General features: G+C 36.6%; 1 protein-coding gene across 2 annotated transcripts in view; it reads left to right on the top strand.

Moving 5' to 3' along the window:
• VCL (vinculin) overlaps positions 1-24,533 on the top strand; it is a 104,026-nt gene that overhangs the window by 55,536 nt on the left and 23,957 nt on the right. For both annotated transcript variants that reach the window (XM_057734096.1, XM_057734097.1), the window contains exons 3-9: positions 7,265-7,415; positions 7,596-7,704; positions 9,886-10,008; positions 12,329-12,489; positions 20,043-20,133; positions 21,112-21,259; positions 24,304-24,457. In XM_057734096.1, coding sequence (XP_057590079.1) covers positions 7,265-7,415; positions 7,596-7,704; positions 9,886-10,008; positions 12,329-12,489; positions 20,043-20,133; positions 21,112-21,259; positions 24,304-24,457 — 937 coding nt within the window. The remainder of the gene's footprint in view (positions 1-7,264; positions 7,416-7,595; positions 7,705-9,885; positions 10,009-12,328; positions 12,490-20,042; positions 20,134-21,111; positions 21,260-24,303; positions 24,458-24,533) is intronic.

Below are 24,533 nucleotides of genomic sequence, written 5' to 3'. Positions count from 1 at the left end.
ATATGCACTGGAAAACCAAAATGTGTGTCTCATTTTATTGTGATATTTGCTTTATTTTGGTGGTCTGGAACCAAACCCTCAGTATCTCTAAGATCTGCCTGTATTATTTTGTTCAAAACTCTCTCTCTCCCTTCCTCATCTAAATCAGTGAGCTGGGATTTGATAACTCACTTTGACAGAAGCTGATTGAGAATGTTTGGCTTCAGATTGAGGGAGTTACCTGTCCTTTGTGACAGTGAACTGCCCTCCCTAGTCAAACCAGGTCTATGGCAAAAGCATGTTATTGTTCACAAAAAGAACTCTCAATTGTGTGCATGCATGTGTGTGTGTGTGTGAGAGAGAGAGAGAGAGAGATGGGGGGCGGGGTGGAGAGAATATTATTCCATTGAAAAAACTCAAAGAGATGCTGTGAGGAAAATCATTATAAGTAGTGCTGAGCCTCTGAGGGCAGAAGCAGTGTTGTCTTCACCTTCTCTATCACAATTCTCCTAATCTCTCAGGTAAAAATGACTACTTCCACTTTTGTATCTCCTCAGCATGTGCTGGACATAGTTCTAAATACTAATTTGTATTTTTTTATATGTATGTCTCATCCTACCAAGATGGTAACCCCTTAAAAGTAGGGACTTAAGAAAAGCCTAGGGAGTTCCCTGGCAGTCCAGTGGTTAGGACTTGTTACTGTCACTGCCGTGGGCCCAGGTTCAATCTCTGGTTGGGGAACTAAGATCCCACAAGCCACCTGGTGTCCCCCCTTCCCCTACAAATTTAGTTCTAGGACACATGTAGCATGTAATAGTTCCTCAATATGTTAAATGAACAAATATATGAAAGAATTAAACTAAAGGAATTTAAGATTAGTAACTCAATTCTGGATGCAGTCTAGAAGAACCTTTAAAAATGTCTTATGGCAATGAATCTTTATAATCTCTAGATCTGTTTTCCTCTTATTTTTCTTGAATAAATTCAGAATAAGTTAAAGCTTCTTGATTAGTGATAATTGAAATCACATGGAACTGAGTAGTTTGGAACCTTTCCATCACTTAAACTGTATGGCCTTATATCATGTCGTAATTCTGTGAATAATGGATTAGAGGGTTATTGGTGGGTCCTGTGAAGCTGTCATTGGTCCATTGATCTAAAGCATAAGAGCTTCCTGTTAATTTAGGTTGAAGACTCAAAGGCAGAGAGAAGCCTTAAAATGTGCTAGTTGATTGATTTAAAGTAGCTAAATCAATGTTATTAGTAGATAGTCAAGATTTATAATTATCTAGGAAATGGACCTTATCCCTACCGTCATTCTCTAAAATTCTTTTTTAAAAATTCAGATTTGTGTTAAAAAGTAGAAGATCACTTTAAGAAGCCAGGCAGCTTGAATGTTTAAATAAAATCTCATTTTCCACAGACATGACAGACTCCTTCCTGTTTCTGCCTACTGGTTAGTCATGGTGGGATTTGTTTGGCTTTATGAATACCATTAAATTTTAATGTACAGATCAGATGTCTTATTGTAGGTTAAAGGAAAGGGTGCAGTGCTGTTTTGGCTCTATCATCTTACCACACAAGGGAACCATTAGTGGAGAAGCAAATTGATTCCTGTAAAGTAAAGCTTTTCCATTTCATCTTTTTTTCCTTCATTTCCTTTCTCCATGATGGTTGTTCCTTTATTTTTTGCTTTTTCCAGATTTGAAACACTTGTGTAGTAACTGTATGCTTTCAAATAGGTGTCGTGCAATAGTTGCATTCTGTGGTGCTTATGTTTGTTTGCTATAATTTCATCAAGGTTCATGTTAACATGGAAATAAAATTGTTTGTGAGCTTTTAAAGTTAATGATTTCTATGGCTACATGATTTCATGATCTCCTGTACTTGATGAAAATCCATTCATTCAGCAAATGTTTATTAATCATTTATTATGTGTCAGGGATTGTACTCTGTGAATGCAGGATAGATAGGGTCCTTGACCTTGCTGAACTTACACTCTTGTGAGAGATAGAGAAAACAAAACTGGGAGGGTTTATTTCTCATGGGAGCACATAAGAGAGGTACTTACAGATTTAGGATAGTTTCCTGAAGGAACAGTCATTTAAAAGCGGCACCTAAGAGAATAAATAGGGGTTAGTCAAGCAAAAGAGGAGAGAGAGAGAGAGAGAGAGAGAGAGAGAGAGAGAGAAGTGTTTCAGCTAGAGGGAATGGCTGTAAAAAAAACCTTGAAGCAGGAGGCCAGTGCTCTTCAACTAGTGGTCTTCAATAAGTGGCTGATTATCCCTGAAAGACTTTTGAAATATTTGAATATTTTTGAATACCTTGAATATTTTAAAGTTTTCATTTAAATATTTTTAAATCATAAGTTTAGTTGCAAAGCATGTGTTTTCTGCCATACTATGTATTATATATACATCTTAAATATGTTTCTCTGTAAATTTAGCTCATTTAATTTGTGGAAAACATCTGCCACAGTCATTGGCAAAACCAGTTCTCATTGTCTAACTAGTCAGCCAAATCAGATTTACTTTTTTTAACTTCGTGTTTTAAAATGTTCTTACTATAGTCAGTCAATTATCTTTTAAATATTTAAATAATAAAAAAAGGTGTTTTTATATTTACACACATATTCACCATTTTGTGCTCTTCGTTTGTTTCTGTAAATCCAAACTTCTATTTGGTATAGTTTTCTTTCTTCCTGAAAGACTTTCTTTAATCTTTCTTATAGTTCAGGTCTGCTGGGTGATGAATTCTTTTAACTTTTACATAGCTGAAAAAGTCTTTATTGTGCCTTAATGTTTGAAATATTTTCTTTGGGTCTACCAGTACTTTGCTTCCCTGTTCTCTGGCTTGTATTATTTCCAGTGAGAAGTCTGTTGTTACTCTTATCTTTATTCCTTTGTAATATAAAGTGTCTTATTTTTCTCTGGCTGCTTTTAATATTTTCTCTTCATTATCAGTTTTAAGCAACTTCATTATGATGTGCCTTGTAATTCCCTTTATATTTTTTGTGCTTGGGGTTTATTGAGCTTTTTGGACCTGGCACTTTATAGTTTTCATTAAATTTAGAAAAATTGTGGCCATTGTTGCTTCAAATATTTTTTTCTGTCCCCTTTTCTCTCCTCTGGGGACTTCAGTTGCATACATGTTAGGCTGCTTGGCATTGTGCCACAGCTCACTGATGCTCTGTTCATTTTCTTTTAAGTTTTGTTTTCTCCCATTTTAGATAATTTTTATTGCTAGGACTTCAGTTTCAATAATCTTCGTGCAATATCTTATCTGCTAGTAATCTATCCAGTGCATTTTTGTATCTCAGACACATCTTTAGTTGTTCTATTTGAGTATTTTTTATAGCTTTCATTTATGTACTCAGTCTTTCCTTTAGCTTTTGAAAATATAAAATACAGTTATAGTAACTATGTTAATGTTCTTGTCTACTGAGTCTATCATCTGTGTCTTTTCTGGGTTGGTCTTGAATGACTGTTTTTTCCTCTTCATTACGGGTGGTATTTTCATGCTGTTTTGTATGCCTGGTAAATTTCAATTGGATGCCAGGGTCATATTACTCTTGTAACAAACACAATACAAATATTTTATCTTACAGTTCTGGAGGTCTGAAGTCCAAAATGGGTTAGCAGAGTTGTGTTCCTTCTGGAGATTCTAGGAATGGATCCTTTTCTTTACCTTTTCCAGCCACTGGAAGCTGTCCGAATTCCTTGGCTTATAGCCCACATCACTCCAACCTCTGCTTCTGTTGCATCTCTTTCTGGTTCTGTTGTCAAATCATAGTTAGATAATACCTTCAATGTGCTGATAAAATTGATAAATACAACCAGTGTTCTGTACTAGTGAAGTAGTCTTTGAAGGATGAGGACAAAGTAGGCATTTTCAGACAAGCCAAAACAGATACATTTTGTCACCGGCAGACTCTTACTAGAGGAAATTCTAAAGAATGTCCTTCAGACAGTAGTCAGATGATTTCAGGTATACGGCCTGAGATACAAGAGGGAATGATTAGCCAAGATATTGGACAGTTTGTTTGTAAATATAAACAAACTTTGACTTATAATGCCTAACAAGATTTTAAAGTTTAAAATAAAAGATACAGTATTTTGTACATGAAAATAATAACATAAACATGGAACAAAACTTGAAAACACATGCCTAGAGCCCATGCTCCACAACAAGAGAAGCCAGCGCACCACAACGAAGAGTAGCCCCCACTCCCCGCAACTAGAGAAAGCCCGCGTGCAGCAACGAAGACCCAACACAGCCAATAAATAAATAAATAAATTTATAAAACTTGAAAATAATAGCATAAAGGTCAGGAAAGGGATGATTGAGAATTAAGTATGCTAAGATCATTCTGTTGTTTGGGAAGGAAGTAAAATTCTTGACTTGTTTTAGATTTTTAACATGCCAACAATGCATGCTAAACTATTTAATGAACCATGAAAGTAATAAAAAATAAACCATGTAACCTAAAAAATAAACATTAAAAATTAACCTAAAAAAGGAATAAGAAAAATACAGAAAAAGATTCAATCTGCCCCCCAATATATCAATAATAATAAATTTAAATGAGCTAAGTTATTAAGTTAAAAGTTGCTAAACTGGATTAAAACTGTGTAGTTATATGGTATTTATAAAGACACATCTAAAATATAAGGATACAGAGAGTTAGAAAGTTATATACCAGTCAAATAAAATAGTCAAAGAATGCTGGTTTACAATATTAATATTAGCAGCAAATATTATTGGTGATATAGAGAGGTGTCACATAATGATAAATAGGTTCAGATTAGAAGAAAGATATAATAATTGTAAATGTATATGTATTTAATAAGTTAGCCTCAGTATACGAGAGTGAGTCAAAAATTATCTGCACTTCGGTTATATTAAGACATAAATTCTACAGCCAGAGTGCGGATAATTTTTGACTCACCCTTGTATATAAAACAAAAAAAGAGCTACAAGGGGATATGGACAAATTTGTTGTTTTGGTGTGAGATTTTATCACTCAGTAATTCAAAGACAAAACAGACCAAAAAAATCAGCAAGGATATAGAAGATTTGAACGGCAGAATTAACAAGCTTGAGCTAGTGGAATATGTGAAATATTTCACCTCAAAATTAGAGCAAACTGATTCTTTTCAAGCACACAGATAATTATACCCTTTAAAATTACTAATTGTATATTATATAAATTTTTTACCTCAAACTATATTGAAATCAATTTTGGTCTATCATGTTGGTGAAGATACATAAGTTTGATTTTACATTGAGTTGTTGAGACTGTGAGGGAACAGGTGCTGTCATCCACTGTGGTGGGAATGTAAATTGATAACTTCTGTGGATGGCAATATGGCAACGTTTGTCAAAATTATTAATGTCTACAAAATTATTAATATCCATATCTATGACTCAGCAGTTCCATTTCTAGGTACTATCCTACAGATATATACATTTTAAAATGATACTTATTGGAAACTCCCTGGTGGTCCAGTGGTTAGGACTTGGGGCTTTTGCTGCTGGGGCCCAGGTCAATCCCTGGTCAGGATACTAAGGTTCCACAAGCTGTGCAGCGCGGCCCAAAAAAAAAAGGATGTTTATTCAAGGTGATTCATTGCAGCAGGCTAATAAATTAGGGACTAGTTATGTAGCTGTATAAAAGAATGAGGAGGCTCTTTAGGTACTTCTATTAGAACATCTCCAAGTTAAATTTAAGTGAAAAAATTAGAATGTGGAGAGCATGCATAGTATGATCCTATTTGTGTAAAAAAGGTGGAAGCCTATGTTTTTGTTTCTTTGTGCATAAAGTGTCTTTATTTTGAAGAATACAGAGGAAACACATAACATTGGTTGCAAGTTGATGGAATTTGAATGCCTAGGAGGTAGTGGAGGGAAGAAGAATTTTCACTGTATGCCTTAGGGTTTTATATATGTGTATATGTTTTTGTCATATGTATGGGTATATATATGTTATGTAATTTCCAAATAAATTTTAATTTTAATTTAAAAATTTAAAAGGAACAGAAAATAACCAGTCATCTAAGACTGCTCAAAAGCCATGTCAGTGAAGTCTTGCTCTTTGCTGATATTTATTACGTGCTGCCTTATGGCTCTGAGGTTTGTGACTTATCAAAGTATGCTTCTTGAGAGTTAGAACAGTGTTTTTTGCATCTTTATATACATACCTATAGTGTCCATAGCCCAATGCTTTTTACGTAGTTGAAATTGATATGTTGGTTTAATTCTATTTTTTAATAGTGCAGGACTGCTTTATACTTGTGGATTCCTATATTATTTCATTTGATCCTCAAAATAAGCAGGCTTTTATTTGCATGAGACATTTTCTGTGTTTTCAAATAAGAATGTGTAATTTTGGCTAAATATTTTAACTTAAAGTAATTTGTTCATGTAATTTGCTCAGTGATAACATAATGGGTTTATTGAATGTGAGGAAATGATCTGTTAGGTCCTTTTCAGCTCTGTATAGGAGAATAATTGAATGACTGCATACATTTTAGTAGTACAAGAGGGTCAAGAATACTTGCTTTATGCATTTTGGGTTCCTTTTTTAAATGACCCCCCCCCCCCCAAAAATAAAAAATAAAAAAGAAAGACACCCTTGGCTGATCAGGTCATCTATGTTATTAAACTATATTATATTAAACTATTAACAACTGATTCAGTTATTAATGCCAGTGACATTTTAATTAACAGCATAATTTTATAGGGTTTTTTCAAATGGTCTAGTTTGTCAAACAAATCCATTTGGCTAGATGAATGAAAAGTTTATACATTACCTCATATTTTTTCTTTGTGTTTCCTCCTATTTCTTTGGTTTCTCTGATTATTAAATTTCACTTAACATAGTGCTTTGTTTTTATTTCCAGATGTTGAATTGAAACTGTTGTCAGGGATATCAGTTCTTTGTGTAAGTGTCTTTTAATGGTAGTGTGTGTAGGGTGAACAGGAAGGAAACAAAGGAGTTACAGAGATATAGCAACCTAGAGTTAAAAGGTCCAAAACTTTTCCTCATTTTTTGTTGCCAGGAAATAATGAAGAACAAAGGCTTAGTGCAGTGAATGAATGAATGTGCTGCCCTTAGTTGTAAAGTTTAAAAGCTGGAAACTTAGGTCCTATTATAAATTGGTCTTGGCTATTTTCCATATAGGAAAAAAATGTGAATTTATGTCCATTTACATTCTTTGTATTTGCATATGATATTCTTCTGCTTGGTTCTGCCAGTGTGTTAACTCCATGTTCCTCCCCACAGGGTGGAGAATGCTTGCACCAAGCTTGTCCAGGCAGCCCAGATGCTTCAGTCAGACCCTTACTCAGTGCCTGCTCGAGATTATCTAATTGATGGTTCAAGGGGCATCCTCTCTGGCACATCAGACCTGCTCCTCACCTTCGACGAGGCTGAGGTAGGCAACCTGAAGGCCCATGTAGACCTCTTCCAGACAAAAAGCCCAGCCTTAAAGATAACAATGGAGGATTGAAGATTGTTTAGTATGAGAAAATGTTGACTAGCTACACATTTGAATTACCGTGTTTTCTGCTTATCGTTTACCCAATTGACTGAATACTCTGAAATGTATTTTCAGGTTCGTAAAATTATTAGAGTTTGCAAAGGAATTTTGGAATATCTTACAGTGGCAGAGGTGGTAGAAACTATGGAAGATTTGGTCACTTACACTAAGAATCTTGGACCAGGTTAGTCACATCTGCTTTTATAACAAAATTTTTTGTGGATTGCCCATGTTTGATCAAGAGGAAAGGGGCACTTCTCCCTACTTTTTTTTGTGGAAGATAGGTAACGACGCATTGGACTTTTAGTTGTCTCTACTCTGTTGGTGGAGCTGACTCTGTGCTTCTACTGAAGAGATATCATTGTCTCGGAAAGCTGAATCTGCTTTCTACAAATCCTGGCTCTGTCTAATGAACTAAACTAGATATTGCAAATGTTGCTGGAGAATGTAGGAAATACTTTTCTATTATTGCAATGCTTAAGGCCACCCTGAATCCTGACCTCTTCATTCCACGTTATACAGCATTCCTTCACTGTCTGCCAGCTGGCCTGTAGCTCTCTGTGACCTCTTAGCTTGCTAATTAGCCTGCCTACTATTATGGATTCAGGCCCTTGCCCAAGGCTGCATAACATAATCAGACCTAGAAGGAGAGAAGAGCTTCTGTGGCTAAATCTCTGATTGTGTAGTCATCTGAGAATTGAATATTCAAAATACATGAACAGATATCAGCTTTTGGTGTTATAGACATATAACATGAACTTGAGGCTCTTTAAAATGTGAATGAGACCAGTGACAAGACATATCAGCTGTTTAATTTGTTAGTATTAAGGATCTCATATCATCTTATAAAATTCTTTTGTCTTACATAAAATGATTTTTAATTAACAGTATTTCCTTGAGGCCCAGTTCAGTCATCCTGTAAACTTATGGTGGTTAAGAATTTCTCTGAGCTGTCATTGAAGATCACTGGGAAATGGCTTTAGAGCAGCACCCTTTAAACTTTCTCCTAGCACTGTGAAGAACTTTTATTTCTTCAAATGAAATCTTATGCAGAATCCCAACATATAAAAACAAAAATGGAACTACTCTGGATGAAGCATGGGCAGCCCCACCCTTTCCATCTTCCTTTGAGTACCCTGTGACTGTGAAACTACATAAGAAATTCTAAGAGCAATTTGAAAAAATCAAAGCTTTAGAGAATCACATAGCATCTTTGAATAAGAACCAGAGTAAACAAAAAGTGCTAGCAGGCTAACTCCAAAACACCAGATGCTTTTAAATGCTGTCATCACTGTAATTATTTTTATATTATTTTTATTTGTTTCTAATTATAAAAGTGGTACATTCTTATTTTGGACAAATTGGGAAGTACAGAAAAATTTAAAGATGAAAACAAAACACATTATCGTAATTCTTAAGATTTTTTCAGCCGCTAAATTCTCAGCACAGACACACCTTGTTTTATTGCGCTTCACTTTCTTGTGCTTCACATATACTGTGTTCTTACAAATTGAAGGTTTGTGGCAACCCTGTCTCAAGCAAGTCTATTGGTGCCATTTTTCCAGCAGCATTTGTTGACTTCATGTCTCTGTGTCATATTTTGGTAATTCTCACAATATTTGTTTTTTTCATCATTATTATATTTGTTATGGTGATCTGTGATCATTGATCTTTGTGACTATTGAAAGGACTGTAATTCATTGAAGGCTTAGAAGATAGTTGGCATTTTTTAGCAATAAACTTTTTAAATTATGGTCTGTACAGTGCTTTTTTAGACATAGTGTTATTGCACACTTTATAGACTACAGTATAGTATAGACATAACTTTTACAGGCACTGGGAAACCAAAACATTCCTATGACTCGTTTTATTGTGATAATCACTTTATTGCAGTGGTCTGGAACTGAATTCACAGTATCTTCGAGGTGTGCCTGTACTAGGCTCACATGAGATTCTTATGCACATAGGCTCAGTGACCAGGTACATGGCATGAAAGCTGGTATGGTAGCCAGGCAAGGTATTTTTCCCCCCAGTTGTGAATTTTTTTTTCAAATACATATTTATTAATTTCAACACTTAAAATATATTTGTGAATGTATTTATGTCAAATGTGTCATAAAATTGTCACATTTAGTATTTATATTTAATAAATTGCTTTTAATGAGAAGAATAAAGTTGCATTGTTAGAACTGTTATGAAAAATTCTGTGTCATAAATGCTAGAGTTCAGTGATAGTACCTGTTGTTTAAATAAGTGGGCAGTCAGTTTGGATTTTCATAGTAATTCATAATGGATTTAGGCTCAGAAAGCCAGACTCTGGATTGTTTCATTACTCACTCTACACAATTTATTCCCTGTGCCCCAGGAATGACTAAAATGGCCAAGATGATTGACGAGAGGCAGCAGGAGCTGACTCATCAGGAACACCGAGTGATGTTGGTGAACTCGATGAACACTGTGAAAGAGTTGCTGCCAGTTCTCATTTCAGGTATTTTCTGTCTGTACTTTTTCTTACAGGGAAAAAAAAATGTTAACATGTTCTAAACTCTTACAAATTGAAGGTTTGTGGCAACCCTGTCTCAAACAAGTCTATTGGTGCCATTTTTCCAACAGCATTTTGTTCACTTCATGTCTCTGTGTCACATTTTGGTAATTCTCACCAATGGTGAGAAAATGGTGTTCATTTTCTTTTGGTGTTTAATTGCATGTCCTTCAGCCTGGGTAAAAATGCAGCTGATTAGCTAAGAACCAGTATTCATCTTCTCTGATGCTCACCTTCCCCTGCTCTTTGTTTGAAACTGCCCTCCTGTTGCCTAGTACTGTTGTCTTAAAGTTCTAACAGGCCCTTTCGTCCTCTAGAAACTCTAGTTTGGTTGTATGGATTTTGACACCTTTATTTATACTCAGAAAAAAACAATTAGGAGCTGGAATGGATATTATAGAGCACTGTATAGTAAAGAAGTGAACCCAGAGCCCTTTCCTAGAAGATATTTAACTCCACTCTATGTTGAAGAGCTGGTGGTCTAGTCCAACTAGGACTGCCTTCCCATTGGGCAGAGCCCAGAAATGCAAACATGGTAGCTGCTCTCTCAACTAGCAAAAGGGAGTTGCACTTAATTGAGTGTCTAGTATGTACCAGACATCTCATAGTTTATGTAAATTATCTTAGTCAAGTTGTGGGTTAGTTGGTTTAAGTCTCAGAGGGCAGCTTTATTTTCACAATCTTATAAGGCATATCACTGTCATCCCCCAGCTACTACCTTCCTGCTTTGTCATTTCAGGTAGTAGCTAAAATAGGAGACGTGAATTTAAGAGTTCAGAAAGCCCTTACATGGACTAGAAAACAAAAATTTGTAAACAGCATCTTATAATCTTCTCAATAATATGTTTTTGAGGCCAACTGTTCTATTTGGCAGAATGGTTGTTGGGAAGAATCTTTCTTTCTAATCTAGGTAACTCAATAAAGTGGTTTTTTTTTTGTTCGTTTGTTAATTTTTAGATTTTCAAATTAATTATTTATTTATTTTTGGCTGTGTTGGGTCTTTGTTGCTGTGCGTGGGCTTTCTCTAGTTATGGTGAGCAGGGGCTACTCTTTGTTGCCGTGCGTGGGCTTCTCATTACGGTGGCTTCTCTTGTTTCAGAGCACGGGCTCTAGGCTCCCTGGCTTCAGTACTTGTGGCACATGGGCTCAATAGTTGTGGCTTGAGGGCTCTAGAGCACAGGCTCAGTAGTTGTGGCGCATAGGCTTAGTTGCTCTGAGGCATATGGGATCTTCCCAGACCAGGGATCGAACCCGTGTCCCCTGCCTTGGCAGGTGGATTCTTAACCACTGCGCCACCAGGGAAGTCCCAATAAAGTGTTGATTAATCTTTGTTTTTTTAATTTTAGTTATTTATGAGAAGATATTCTGTTCTCCAATGTTTTGTTATTATTTTCTTCTTCACTTTTAGGGATTAGATAGTCCCTGCCATATGTTAAGAGAAATCATGGACGATAAACTCAGCACTTTGAGATCTTCCACTAAGATTGGGGCAGCAGCATACTCTGGTTACAGTTTTACTGACTGTTTTTTTTATTTTTCTTTTTAAACATTCTTTCCCCCCATTGAAAAGTCACAACTGCATGTTTTTCTTTATTATTATTATTATTATTATTATTTTTGGCTGCTTTGGGTCTTTGTTGCTACACGTAGGCTTTCTCTAGCTGTGGCGAGTGGGGACCACTCTTCATTGCGGTGCACGAGCTTCTCAGTGGGGTGCCTTCTCTTGTTATGGAGCACGGGCTGTAGGGCGTGCAGGCTTCAGTAGTTGTGGCGAGTGGACTCAGTAGTTGTGGTGCATGGGCTTAGTTGCTCCTCGGCATGTGGGATCTTCCCAGACCAGGGATTGAATCCGTGTCCCCTGCGTTGGCAGGCAGATTCTTAACCACTGCGAAACCAGGGAAGTACCTTATGATTGTTTTTATCTTGTCCCATTAGGTTTGTGTTAAAAGGGGCCAGTGTTAGGGCTGGGATGATAACTGATTTAGAAGGACAGTGGATATTTTGTGGCTGTGGATCTTCAGTATGTGCATGTTAAATTAGTTCCCTGATTGTGATGTAGTGATGTTTTGTACCTTGAGTTTTCTTTACAGTGAAGGTTGCTGATACTGGAACTTTAATGGCAGATTTGCAGTGTTTGTTTTCATATTCTTTTTGAGACCTTAGAAGCCTAAAACATGTTCAAAGTGTGGAACATCTTGTGTAAATATTGTAATACAGCAAGATTAAATTCCAAGCTTAGTTTCTGATCTTTTGTTTATTTTTACAGCTATGAAGATTTTTGTAACAACTAAAAACTCAAAAAACCAAGGAATTGAAGAAGCTTTGAAAAATCGCAATTTTACTGTAGAAAAGATGAGCGCTGAAATTAATGAGATCATTCGTGTATTACAGCTTACTTCTTGGGATGAAGATGCCTGGGCCAGCAAGGTAAGTGTTATTGGGGGAGAAATAAGCAAAATGCCAAATTCTCCCCTCGGGGGTGTGATTGTCTCACATTTTATCTTGTAATTGTGTGTAGCATAAGATTACTTAGATATTATGAAAGTAATTTCTTCTTTACTTTTGTTTATGGGTTACTTGCTGCTTTTGCACTTTTCCTTTGCTCTGAGGTAGAACAAATAAATAGGTATGTGGGGTGAATGTTGGTTGAGAGCTGAGATGTGTAGCTTTTCCTTCAAGCTGGAGTCTCATTGATTGGGCTGGTAGAGGAGCTCTGGTGTGGTGTATACTCCCCTGGGTGGGAGCCCAGCCTTTTTCATGTGGGTGGTTGTTGCTATGTGACTAAGTAAGATACAGAATCTGCCTATGACTAAATTTTGTGGAAAACTTTTCTTAACCACCTTTTAATCCAGAGAAATCTACAGAGGAAACTCTTGGCATTTCTAGGTGTGTCCCTTCATCATTCCGTTTTCCCTAAAGAAAGCGTAACTGAAATACTAGTTTTCACGTTTGTTAGTTAGTTTGTTTGAGGGGTCCCTTTACCCTTGGTCTAGAATTTCTTCTTGGACTCCAGAAAGGATTGGTAGATTCTTCCTAGAGCCTAGCAGCGGTGGTTTGAGGTGCTGCTGCTCTGCTTTGCTTCTCCCTGTCTAGTGATTGGGAACAGAGACACTTGGGTTTACACTTCCCTTGTAGGAGTCCGAGACGCAGGCAGTGGGGAGAACGCACTGTCTCCAGGAACCAGCTTCCCCCACCTTGTGGACCCAAATGTTATCTCCCTGGCCACCCAGCAGGCTGGTAGCAGACTGCAGAGGGGATTTTGTAGTATGATTTCCACTGGGTGCCCAGTAGGGCTCTGTTTGTCCTCCAGGACACCTGTAAGGTAAGGTTGAAGCTGGGCATAAAATTACCAACTCTTTTGTTGCCCAGAAAGTTAATCTAAATGTGTAGGAGAAATTAGTCAGCTTATCTTAACTATGGATTTGTTTTCAGAGGCATGAAGTTCTTGAACAAGTTCTAAGACTGTATTTTAAATCCATATGGTAAAATCATGTAAAGTCTTTGATATTTTACTTAATTTTGCTTTTGCATATTTGACAACTTTCACTTCCCTGTTATGACTTCTCTGTGCATCTTTTTTTGTTGTTGTTCTCTTGTTTGTTTTATTCTTTTTCTCACATTTAGAAGGTAAGCTTTCTCTTGCCCTCAAGTTTCTTTTTTGCTTAAAAAGAGAAAAAGCATGTCTGTGAGGTTTTCTTGTGCTGTGTGCCGTGCCTTATTCTGTGTGCCGGTGTGTAACACTGTGCTCGAATATGTGTCAGAATGTGACTTAATATGGGACTTGGGGCTGTGCTGGGCCGACTGTTTGGCTCATGTGGAGCTGTTTCTCTGGGGAAAGCAAAAGGAAAGACATTACTATGGATGTCAGGCTTTCTGTATTTGGTGGGTGCTTTTCTCTCTTTGAGCAGGCTCCTTGGGACTGTTTTGGTCTGGTCATTCCCACTGACTTCATTTGAGGGGCAGGTAGCTGGGTGACCCAGATAACTGGGTGACCCATAAGTTACCTGTGGACCCTGCTCTTAGGAGAGGACACTTCCAGCTGATGCCACCTCTGTATTTGCCTCTCCTACCAGTTTCCTTTGCAGGCTCTGGAATTTGCCTTATGGAGATGCATCATTGAGGTTTTAAGCCATAATGAAAATGGGTAGGCTAGAGACTAGATGGGGCACCTGTCCTTCACAATAATCCTAGCCTTCAAAATCAAAAGGAAAAAAGTCAGGTGCACCGAAAGTTTTTCCTAACTTCCGTCCCTGGCTCACTGCATGTTCTGCTGTCTAAGCTGTGAATCAACTGTGGTTCTCCATGACCTCATGTTCCCCTAACCTAATCTCTTTCCTTATTCTCTTTCCTTTGCTTCTAGCAGATGAGAAATAGTAAAAAGGAGGAGCAGGCATTGCAACCTTAATGTTTCTCTATTTTTGGAGGGGAAAAATCATCCATCAGTTAGTAAATAAACGTGACTGAGCTTTATTTTGTGCAGGTGCTGAGAGCTGCTTCTCTAAAAACCAAAACTGTGGTCAGTTGAATATTTCAGGAGGAACATTAGACACTTGGGGGCATATACAAGGGAAATAGACCTGGTCCCCACTGCGTACAGTCTAATAGCTGTCTCAGTTTTATGGGATCTGGAAGGAACCAGACTATTAGGATGCTGTAAAACTATCAGAATGAAAGGAAATAAAATTAGTTCAGCCAAAAGAAGCTTAAGTACATAATGTCATCAGAATGAGCAAGAAATGTTTTTTTTAACTTCATTTTGCTTTTGTTATACATTTACCTGATTCAAAAATCAAAATGCTATAAAAAGATATACTTGACACAGCTCACTCTCATCCCCATCACTATCCACTCTGCCTCCCTTACCCCCTAAGAGTAATTGTTTTTATTAGTTGTAAGAATATTTAGAAAAAATTTTACCCTGAAAATGGAAATTGGTAACTAGGATTTGGTCATTTTTTAGTTTAGTAGCATTATGCATCTTTCATTGCTCAACTGTAAGCAGTGAATTAATCAGACCTTGCGTCTGTCTGTGTCCCCTGGGTTCCCATTCTGTTTAATACACGCGGTATCTTTTACCTCCTCTTACCCCTACCAATAAAGAATTAACTTTGTCTTACCATACTTGTTTCATGCTTCCCCAATGGTGCAGTTTTCTCCTGGAAAGTGATGGTTCCTCTAGAAAAGTGGGGGAAGAAAGTAAGTGGAAAAAATTCTTGATAAAAGTGCGTCTTGCCAAATAAGTTAAGATTTTAAAGAGGCAATGCAATAGCTGATTATTTTACATTTTAAACCTACATTCGAATGGCAGATTTACAAATTTAAAAGTACTTTGACTTTAAACACTTCATTTTATTTTTGAAAATAAAAAATTTCCCCTCAAAGCAACAATCATCTTATAATAATTATTAAAAAACTAGTTTAACATTTTTCCTGGGAATACATTATGAGACGAAAGAATTTGGGGGTTAAACACAATTCTAATTTTCCCCTTTGTAAATTAGCAATCTATATTTAATCTCTTTTTTTGGTATTTATATTGTTTGTATCTTGATGCATGCTGAGAATAAAGAGGAGGTGAGAAAAATTTAAAAAGCATTTCATTGCTAAGAATTTTTGAACCCTATGTAGGTGTTCCTGTAACTGCTCTTTGAGTCATTAGATACTATTATTCAGAATTTGTCCTTGTGGTGTGTCTCCTCCCTCTGTGGGTCTAGGTTAGTGGTGGGTAAATGTAGTGAGTGACTCAGACGTCTTGCACAGATTATTCTAGTCTACCAAAGAAGGAAATACTGATTAGAACATGTGATCCTATGATAACTTGCCCTTACTGCAGACCATTGGGGATTTAAGGATTGCTTTTTATTTCAGTTTTGAAAAAATAAGGTTGTATATAAGCTTTTTATGAGTCTTTTAGTATTCTATTATGCAGCATTAGTATTAGTATTCTAGTATGCAGCCAATACAACAAAGGATTTATCTCTTGGAGTTTGAGATAAATAGTTAATTTAGGCATTTTTGATATTTTTATCCTACCCCCGCCCCCAACCAAAGGAAAAAAGCCCAACATGTTAAAGGAATTGAAATTTCCCTTCTGATCCAAGTGATCTTTTAGTTGGTATAACTGATTGTGTGTACCTAGGTGGCACAGAATTGTAGTGCTGAGAAAGTATTCTTAGAAATGAGGAACTGATGCCTAGGAGGGTAGCTTGCCTGAAGGCTCAGAGTTAGATGACTTTCTTTCCAAGGTTAAATGTAGTTTATAAAATCTTGTTCTAATGCCCAATTTATCTTTCCAAAAACATCTTTGTTTAAAACATGGACTTGGAGGTAGAAATGTGGTCAGGAATGGAATGGGGAGTGGGAAGGGTGGGGATGGGAGGTGTTAGTGAAAAAGGGAGAGTAGGTTGGGCAGTAAATGAGAGGGGTCCTCAGTCCCAAATTTAAATTTTCATGAGCCTGGGGTTGCAGAAGCTCTCTTCTCCTACCGCAGTTCCTCTTAATTGTCTGTGGGAGGAACTTGGTGGTTCTTGATATTATTCAGTGTTCTTTAGGTCTAACTCTGTATTAAATTTCAGAAGTGTTTCAACTCCTGGAAAAGCATGTAAAAAGGAGTCTTTTAGGTTGTCCTTCTGACTTTTGGTATGTGTGACAGAATGTCAGGGCACTATGGTTTTTTCATTTAAAACCTGAACTCATCAGAGTTTTTCAGTAAAAGGGACCAGATAGATCTCTGCCAGCTGTCCCCAGAGCTGCATGACTAGATCTGGTCTTTTTTACATTCACTCTTGGGAAAAAAAAGACAAAAAACAAAACAAAACAAAAACAATACAGAGAAGAGATTGGTAGAGACTTTTCTCTTTCCCAAATTTGAGATTTTACAGAGAAAAGTACTTATTGAAGGTGCAGTTTTTTTCTCTTCTATTTCCTACGCAGAGTGTATTCTGAGTACTTAAGACCTACATGACAAGGTTTAACTAAAAGCTTTGTGGTAGATAGTGTAATTGACCACAGAGTTATGATGATTTTTACTCTTTGTAAATATATCTCAAAATTGCTTCTTAGTCCTAGGTGTTCATTGAATTTATTTATATCTGGTATTAGTATATTTCTTTGTTGCTTATGTCAGAATTCTGTCAATTCCATAACAAACGCTGCCCTTCAAAAGACATTCTTATGAGATTCTTAGGAGAGTAGAATATTTGTTCCCATACACATTTTTGCTTTTAATAGATATGACATTAAAATTGCTTCTAATAGATATGACATTAAAATGTATTGTGTTTAAATGATCGTTTACCGTTTGCCCTATTCCAGAAAGAATTTAAGGTGGCCTTCTCAGTGACTGTTTAAAATCTTCAACATTGTCTAAAATTCATGCTATTAAAAACTTTGGTAACTAATTTAAATTCCCAGTTTAAAAAGCAGCTTCATTGCAAATTTACCATTGATTCTATTTAGGAGAAAATGAGCATCTTTTAATGTTAATCTCTTGATATTGTCATATCTCGTACTCAGGACTAAATTAGTCACATCCTGAGAATCAGATTCTTTCCTTCAAGAATGGTGACCACACTTTATTAGGGAGAAAAAAGCAGTTACTTTTGAGGATACTGAATAGAGCAAAACCAGTTTTTCTATTGTGTTTCAGATCATTTTGGGGTAGTAAAGAATAAAAGCACTTATGTAGGTTAGTGAGGATTATGAATTTGATTTATAGCGCTAATTTTCTGGACACTATTAACCAAGCCAAAATTGGCAAGGCAAAAGATTTGCTGACTACTGTAAAAGGTTAGGGGAATCTTTGGCAGCTTTCTTTGGTAAAAGAAAAAAATTCTTGAATTTCACCTGATAGAAAATAATGAGGTTTGAGATCAAATTGCATTTCTAGGACCAAGCCTCTTCAATTTGTAAAATTAAATTACATTTAAAATTGAAGTTCAGTGAAGCAAAGAGGGGGAAAAGATGCCTAAAATAGAACCTAACATGGAGGAAGTGCTCAGTTGAGGTTAGTTTCCTAACTAGTAGCCTTTAATGCTAGAGTAGACACTAAAAAATTTCTGATCTTTATTTCCAATTGAATTTAGATTTTTGAAATGTAATAAGTAAATTAAAAATGTAATAAATTTTTATTTGCTGAAAATGTGTATTAGAGAAATGGTTATTAATAGATTTTATATTAAGTATTTTTACACGGCTATAATTTCTCTTCTTCAGAGTGTGCACAATAGTTCCTAGGTAAAGAGACTGTGAATTTTTTTTTTTTAATATGTGTCTAGACAAAATCCTATTGCTGTGTTAGACCTTAAAGGCTATCCGACTCTCTCAGGTTGGGTGTTGCCTGAGACTTTTTAAAAAGATACTGATTTGGGCCTTGCTAATTTGAAATTAAGCTAAAGTTGACTTTTGAAGACAAGGTTTGCTGTACAGATTAATTTGAACAAGATGACGGAGGAACAAATATTTAAACTATTTGAGAATCAAAGCACCTAAAATTTGCCACTTGTCAACCTGTACTAATTACAAATGGATTTTGAAATAGATCCTCTTACAACTCTGCCTTTATTGATAGATAGCTATCATAATTTCATACAACTTGATAATAAAAATATTTTATTTCCATTTCTTCAGTAATTTAGTTCACTTCTTTTTAGTTGCTGTGGCTGAGAATTTATTAGTTAGAGCCTATCTAAGGCTATCTAAGCCAAGGTTATGACAGGAGAACGATCTGTATCTGTTTAGATGGGGAAAGAGAGAGTCCAAAACTGAGAGTTCTATAATTTGAATAGGTACTTTGCAAAAGCTGGGGTCAGGCTGCTGACTTTAAGCCTAATTATGAGTGCTCCCAGTTGCTTATTGGTGCTGCTGCTGGGTTTTGTTTGAATTGGAAGTAGGGATGCTCCTAGTGCCCCCATGTGGAAAACTGGTGGCACCACACCTTTAAGAATCCCGATTTGCAGGACAGGAAATTGAAAAAAGGTAGGGATTTAAGGCATTGCCTAGAGTTTCAGAGGTTAACTCTGTGCTTTGATGGATGGACTCTGTAAGAGCCAGTTCCCTAAGCAAAATGGGGGAGAGGCTGCCTTTTAAGGTATTAAATAGAGACTTACGAGATGGCCAGTCTGTCAGTTGTGAGGACAGGTACATGTGTATTTGTTATATTGTTTTCTGTATTTTTATTTACTTAAAAAACTTTCTTAAAATATATGTATATTTTAAAAGTGATCAGACTGTTGTTTGGACTTCTCATGCTATATCCTAGGAGATTTTATGCTAGTTTTATGCTAGTCATTGTGAATCCTGATTGTAAACAATAAATTGAGACCCACTTATTTTATCCTGCCTCCTTTTCCACGGTAGGGATGGTAAGGGAACTAAGGATGAGTAGTAGCAGGGAAGGTCTGAAAGACACTTCTTTCTTGTATTACATTTAGTGGTTTATTTGTGGAATTAAAACTAAATTGCTAGATTAAAATTTTTAGTGTTCTTCCAACCAGCAATTCCAGGTCTTTCAGATTAATTAAATGTAGTGAAACATCATCCAGTGTGTGTATATTTCAAAACAAGATGTAAAAGAACTGAGATTTGTGGCACCACATGCTAATGAGGCTTCCCTGAAGCTGGGAGGGGTTTGGCAGGGCTACAGTAGATGAATGTTGACTAGTGGAAAGGCTGATAATGAGGCATGTGACAACAGGACTTTTTTCCTACTGAAGACATTAAACATCTTTTGGCTTGAGCAGTTTTACCAGTTTTCACAGTTTAGCAATAGGGAGACCAGGAAACAGAATTAATTGAAGATTTGCATGCAAGATGCTGCATTTTGACAGAAATAAGCATTATGGTGTGATGAGAATATTTTTAAGGCTGTTGTTGGGCTACCGTAGCTATTGTATGTTAATGGTGTAACTTCTCTGTCTTACTTTGTATCATGGTATCTCAGTTTTTGCAAAGAAAATAATCGTGGTATTTTTCTTCACAAGGACACTGAAGCCATGAAGAGAGCATTGGCCTCCATTGACTCTAAACTGAACCAGGCTAAAGGTTGGCTCCGTGACCCCAGTGCCTCCCCAGGTAACCCTCTGGTTCTACTTTTCTGATAGATACAACAAAAAGCTAAAAACCAGGCCAACAAAAGAAAAAAAAAAAAGAAAGAAATCATTCCATAATCTCACAATCCTGAGATAACTACTGCAACATTTAGGGGCATACTCCATTCTGTGATAGTTTTGACTAATTGAAGTATTACTGGTCCTTAAAGGGACGAAGGGCATAGACTAATTAGCTCTTATCATGGAGGAATAAACCAAAGTGAACTGGGCATTTTTTGCCAAATTATTGGTTCACCCCTTCCCTGAATCAGAAAGGTAATTATTTTGAATAAAAGCTCTTCTTTTTAATTCCCATTGGGCAGATCTCCATTTATGTCAACAGAGTACTTAATTAAGCAGATGAAATGATGATGCTAATAAGAATTGGGAAGCAAAGCTGACTTGGTATAAAGATAAGACCCAAATAGGCTATTGAGCTAGGCTTTATGGATTTTCTAATCTAATATTTATTCAGTTTTAGATTAATATTTGAATGAATGTGAAAAGCCTAATGGCATTTGGAGGTGTTAAGTACTATTAAATTGTTAGAGCCTACTTTCATCATCCATATGCTTACCACAAGCTGCTTATTATCTCCAGACGGGTATGGTTCCAAGGATCTTTTTCAGCAGTCTCTGTGGTTGAAACCTCTCCCTGTGGTTGTAAGGGCACTGCTTGGCTCTTAGCTATCGGATGGATTGCCTTCTATTCACTTGTCTTGTCATTTAAAATCATCTATTCCTTCATGAATGAAATGACTTGTAAAGCATCCTCTCTGAATAATTAATGGATCAACAATGTAGATATTGAATATCTTTCTCTTTTTTTTTTGGCTGCACCACCCGGCTTGTGGGATCTCAGTTCCCTGACCAGGGATTGAACCCAGGCCATGGCAGTGAAAGCCTGGAATCCTAACCACTAGGCCACCAGGGAACTCCCTTGAAAAATCTCTTTATTTTAGGTGATGCTGGTGAACAGGCCATCAGACAGATCTTAGATGAAGCTGGAAAAGTTGGTGAACTCTGTGCAGGCAAAGAACGCAGGGAGATCCTGGGAACCTGCAAAATGCTTGGGCAGATGACTGATCAAGTGGCTGACCTCCGATCCAGGTAAAGTTCCTCTGCTCTCACCAGAGCAGTAGTGGCTACAGTTGGGATCTCGGTCCTGATGGAGTGATTCAGAAAGCAAGTTTCTGTGAGTTTTACTGAGTTCTCTTTGGCTAATAGATAACGTAGATATTATATTCTACTAATTCTTTTGAGATTAAAGTGAAATTTCCTTTTGTTGAACTTTTAAAATATTAGATGCCTTGTAGTAAAATTGAAATTGAAATAGAAATCTGTTTTTTTTAGTTTCTAGCCATAAGCTTATGAAAATAAGATGCATAGGTATCTTTCATGGAGGATGGATAGAAAAAAACATAAAGAGTGAAAACAGTGGAATTATTTCACGTCATTTTAAAAATCAGTTAAATAGGTTATCCTCTACGTTGGTCATTTCTAGGCTCTTTTGAGTTTTTATTTTATCATTATTCATTTGGTTTTATAATTCTTTTACCTGTCTCTTACCCACCTCAAGTCTTGGCTTTTAGAATCCACCCCGAATCCCCCAAACTAAATATGTATAGTTTGCTATAAAGAAACCTCAGTATAACATAGGTTTATTTGGAACTCATACATATAGTTAATGAAGTTCTGAAAGATTCTCATCTTTATGTAATTCTATAGTATGGACATTGAGAAAAATTGAGGTATGATGACATACTAGTATAGATGAAGTTTAATTTTGCTTCAAGATTGTCATGAAACATCTTGAGATAATTGGAATACAGTATAGGGTCTCCCTACAAACTAAGGCTTCAGGAACACTCCTTGATGTGTTGCACACCATTACACCTGGCCTCAAATGTATTAACAGAATGGACTTCAGAATACAGTTCTTAAAGGAGTGGTTCCTGACCTTCTTTGGACCAAGGTCATTTTTATAATTTGATGAAAGCCATTAATCTCTACCCAAAAAGATGCATATAAACATGCCCATACAATATTATGTATGATTTCCAGAGGTTCATGGATTCACTGGAGCTCTGGAGCTCCATGGGCTTCAGGTTAAGAGTCATTACCTTGAAGGGGAGAAGGAACAGCATAAATAAATGTGATCTCGAGTGCAGTGGGCCTTTTCTCCTGCTGTGAAGCAGTCTCCTCTGTCATGAGCATGACAAGAACTTTACAGAAAGGACAAAAAGAAGTTCTGTTCCCATTGGGAGAAATGCCAGTGCAGTTTGACAAGATTCTTGGCTCTTCTAATTTCTCACTGCTGGCTCTTTTGTCTACAGCCTTTTCACAGTGTGGTAGACAGTTTTCAGTTGGAATTCTCAAATACACAGTTGTATGTATTTAGAGAAAGATGAATCTGAGTGAGAGAATGAAGTAGTTGCTGTATAGGATCGACCATAAATTTGTAAAGAGAAAAAGCAGGAACAGTGAGGAACCCCAATGGGCCTGCTTCACACTGGAGTCTGCAGTAGCCTCTCACAATGAAAGATTACAAAGCTGTCTCCTTGTTATCCTTTCTTAAATATGCCTAGCTTTCTAACAGTTTAGTGGCTGAAACTCAGTAACAATTTCCTCTTTGGTATTCTTCTATTCAGTTACCTAGGGTTTCTAGGGTTGTAAATACATGTTTTCCCCTCCATGGGACTCAATAAACTTTTTATTTTGAATGAAAAATTATGTATCCTATAAATATTTCTACTTTTTCACAGTTGGACTCCTATATCATGTTCCTCATCGTGAATTACTAGATTTGAAGGAAAAAAGCAAGTTAAAACATAAAAAGTATATTTCCAAAAGTCTTAGACTCCTCTGCTATGTAAAAGGGAGGTGTCAAGTACAAGAGTACAAGTAAATGTAAATACATATATACTTTTATATACCTGGCAATAAATATTATTGAGTTTACTACCTCAAATATTGGTATACATGAAAAACACATAAATTTAAAAAGAGTACGATTTTTAGATAAATGAATGACAAATCCATACTATTATTAAGGGAAGCAAAGATGTTTTGTAGTTTATCCTAAGATCAGAAGCCCAGGTTATGATGATCAGCTGTTCCATTCAACCAAATAATAAAGTTGCCACCCCTATCATAGAGTTTACCAGGCTGGGTGGATTAAAAAATATGAGTATAAAAAGATGGCAAATTTTACTTTGTTATGACTTGGGAAGTCTCTTACAAAGGGAAGACAAGTTTCTACTAACTTACATCATTGTAGTAGTAGCATACCACTTCTGAGAGAGGAAAATAGTGAAATTTAGGAACTTGGTGAGCAATAATGGTTTCTTGTCACTTTGTGCCCTTTTTGCTTAGTAATAACTGGTTTTGATACTTATAGGTTGCATAGGAGTGGAAGGTTGATGTTTAAGTTTACTGTTAGGTTATGATAATGGCAACTCTATAAGAGCAATAGCTATTATGTGTGTTGTTTTATTGCCAAAGTGTTTTCAGGTATTTCTTTTTGCTTGATGCCATTCTGTTTGATAAGCAGGGCAAGTCTTGTTACCTACTCACCCCTCGTTTTCTGAGTTAGAAAACTAAAGCCCAAGGAAGTTAAACATCATAAACAAGGTTCCACAGTTACCAGGATCCAGGATTCAAACACAGATCTGCTTGGTCCCAGTGCAGTGTGCTTTCAGTAACACTATGCATGCTGCCTCCTGAAACATTTTCAGTGTATACTTGCCCATAAATAAGACAATCTAATGGGCTTTTTATTTCTAAAGCACCCATACCGTGGGAACAGCATTCTCCATAGCATTAAGATTGCAAGCACATTTCCCCCTTGAAGGTTAGGTTTGATTATGTAATCACCACCAAGAGGAAAATAATTATTATCAAAAGACCAGGTCTGGTCTTTAAGTGTTATGCAGTTCATTGAAGCTACTGTGTATTTTTTAAGAGCAAAGGAGAAATTAGATTGTTTGGGTGTTTTGCTTTGTTTCTCTCTGTGTTTCCTTGGGTTATCCCAGATTTAGTGGTGAAAAGGAAAAGGACAAACATTAGTAAAATGACATATACTGTGCTTTTAGTAACATTTTGCCATTAAGAATTTGAGAAAGTATAATGGCAGCATCTGTCTGTTTGAGTAGAGGACAAGGAGCCTCACCGGTGGCCATGCAGAAAGCCCAGCAGGTGTCTCAGGGTCTGGATGTGCTCACAGCAAAAGTGGAAAATGCAGCCCGTAAGCTGGAAGCCATGACTAACTCAAAGCAGAGCATTGCGAAGAAGATCGATGCTGCCCAGGTAGTGATGATGATTTTTAGGAGGGGTGGGAAATAAAGAAGAAAGAGAAATGGTCCATAAATATCCTATATTCTCC

Source organism: Hippopotamus amphibius, chromosome 5 (genome assembly GCF_030028045.1).
Source record: "Hippopotamus amphibius kiboko isolate mHipAmp2 chromosome 5, mHipAmp2.hap2, whole genome shotgun sequence".
Lineage (NCBI taxonomy): Eukaryota > Metazoa > Chordata > Mammalia > Artiodactyla > Hippopotamidae > Hippopotamus > Hippopotamus amphibius.
Note: the sequence above shows the minus strand (reverse complement) of the source record. Positions and strands in the feature narration are given on the sequence as shown.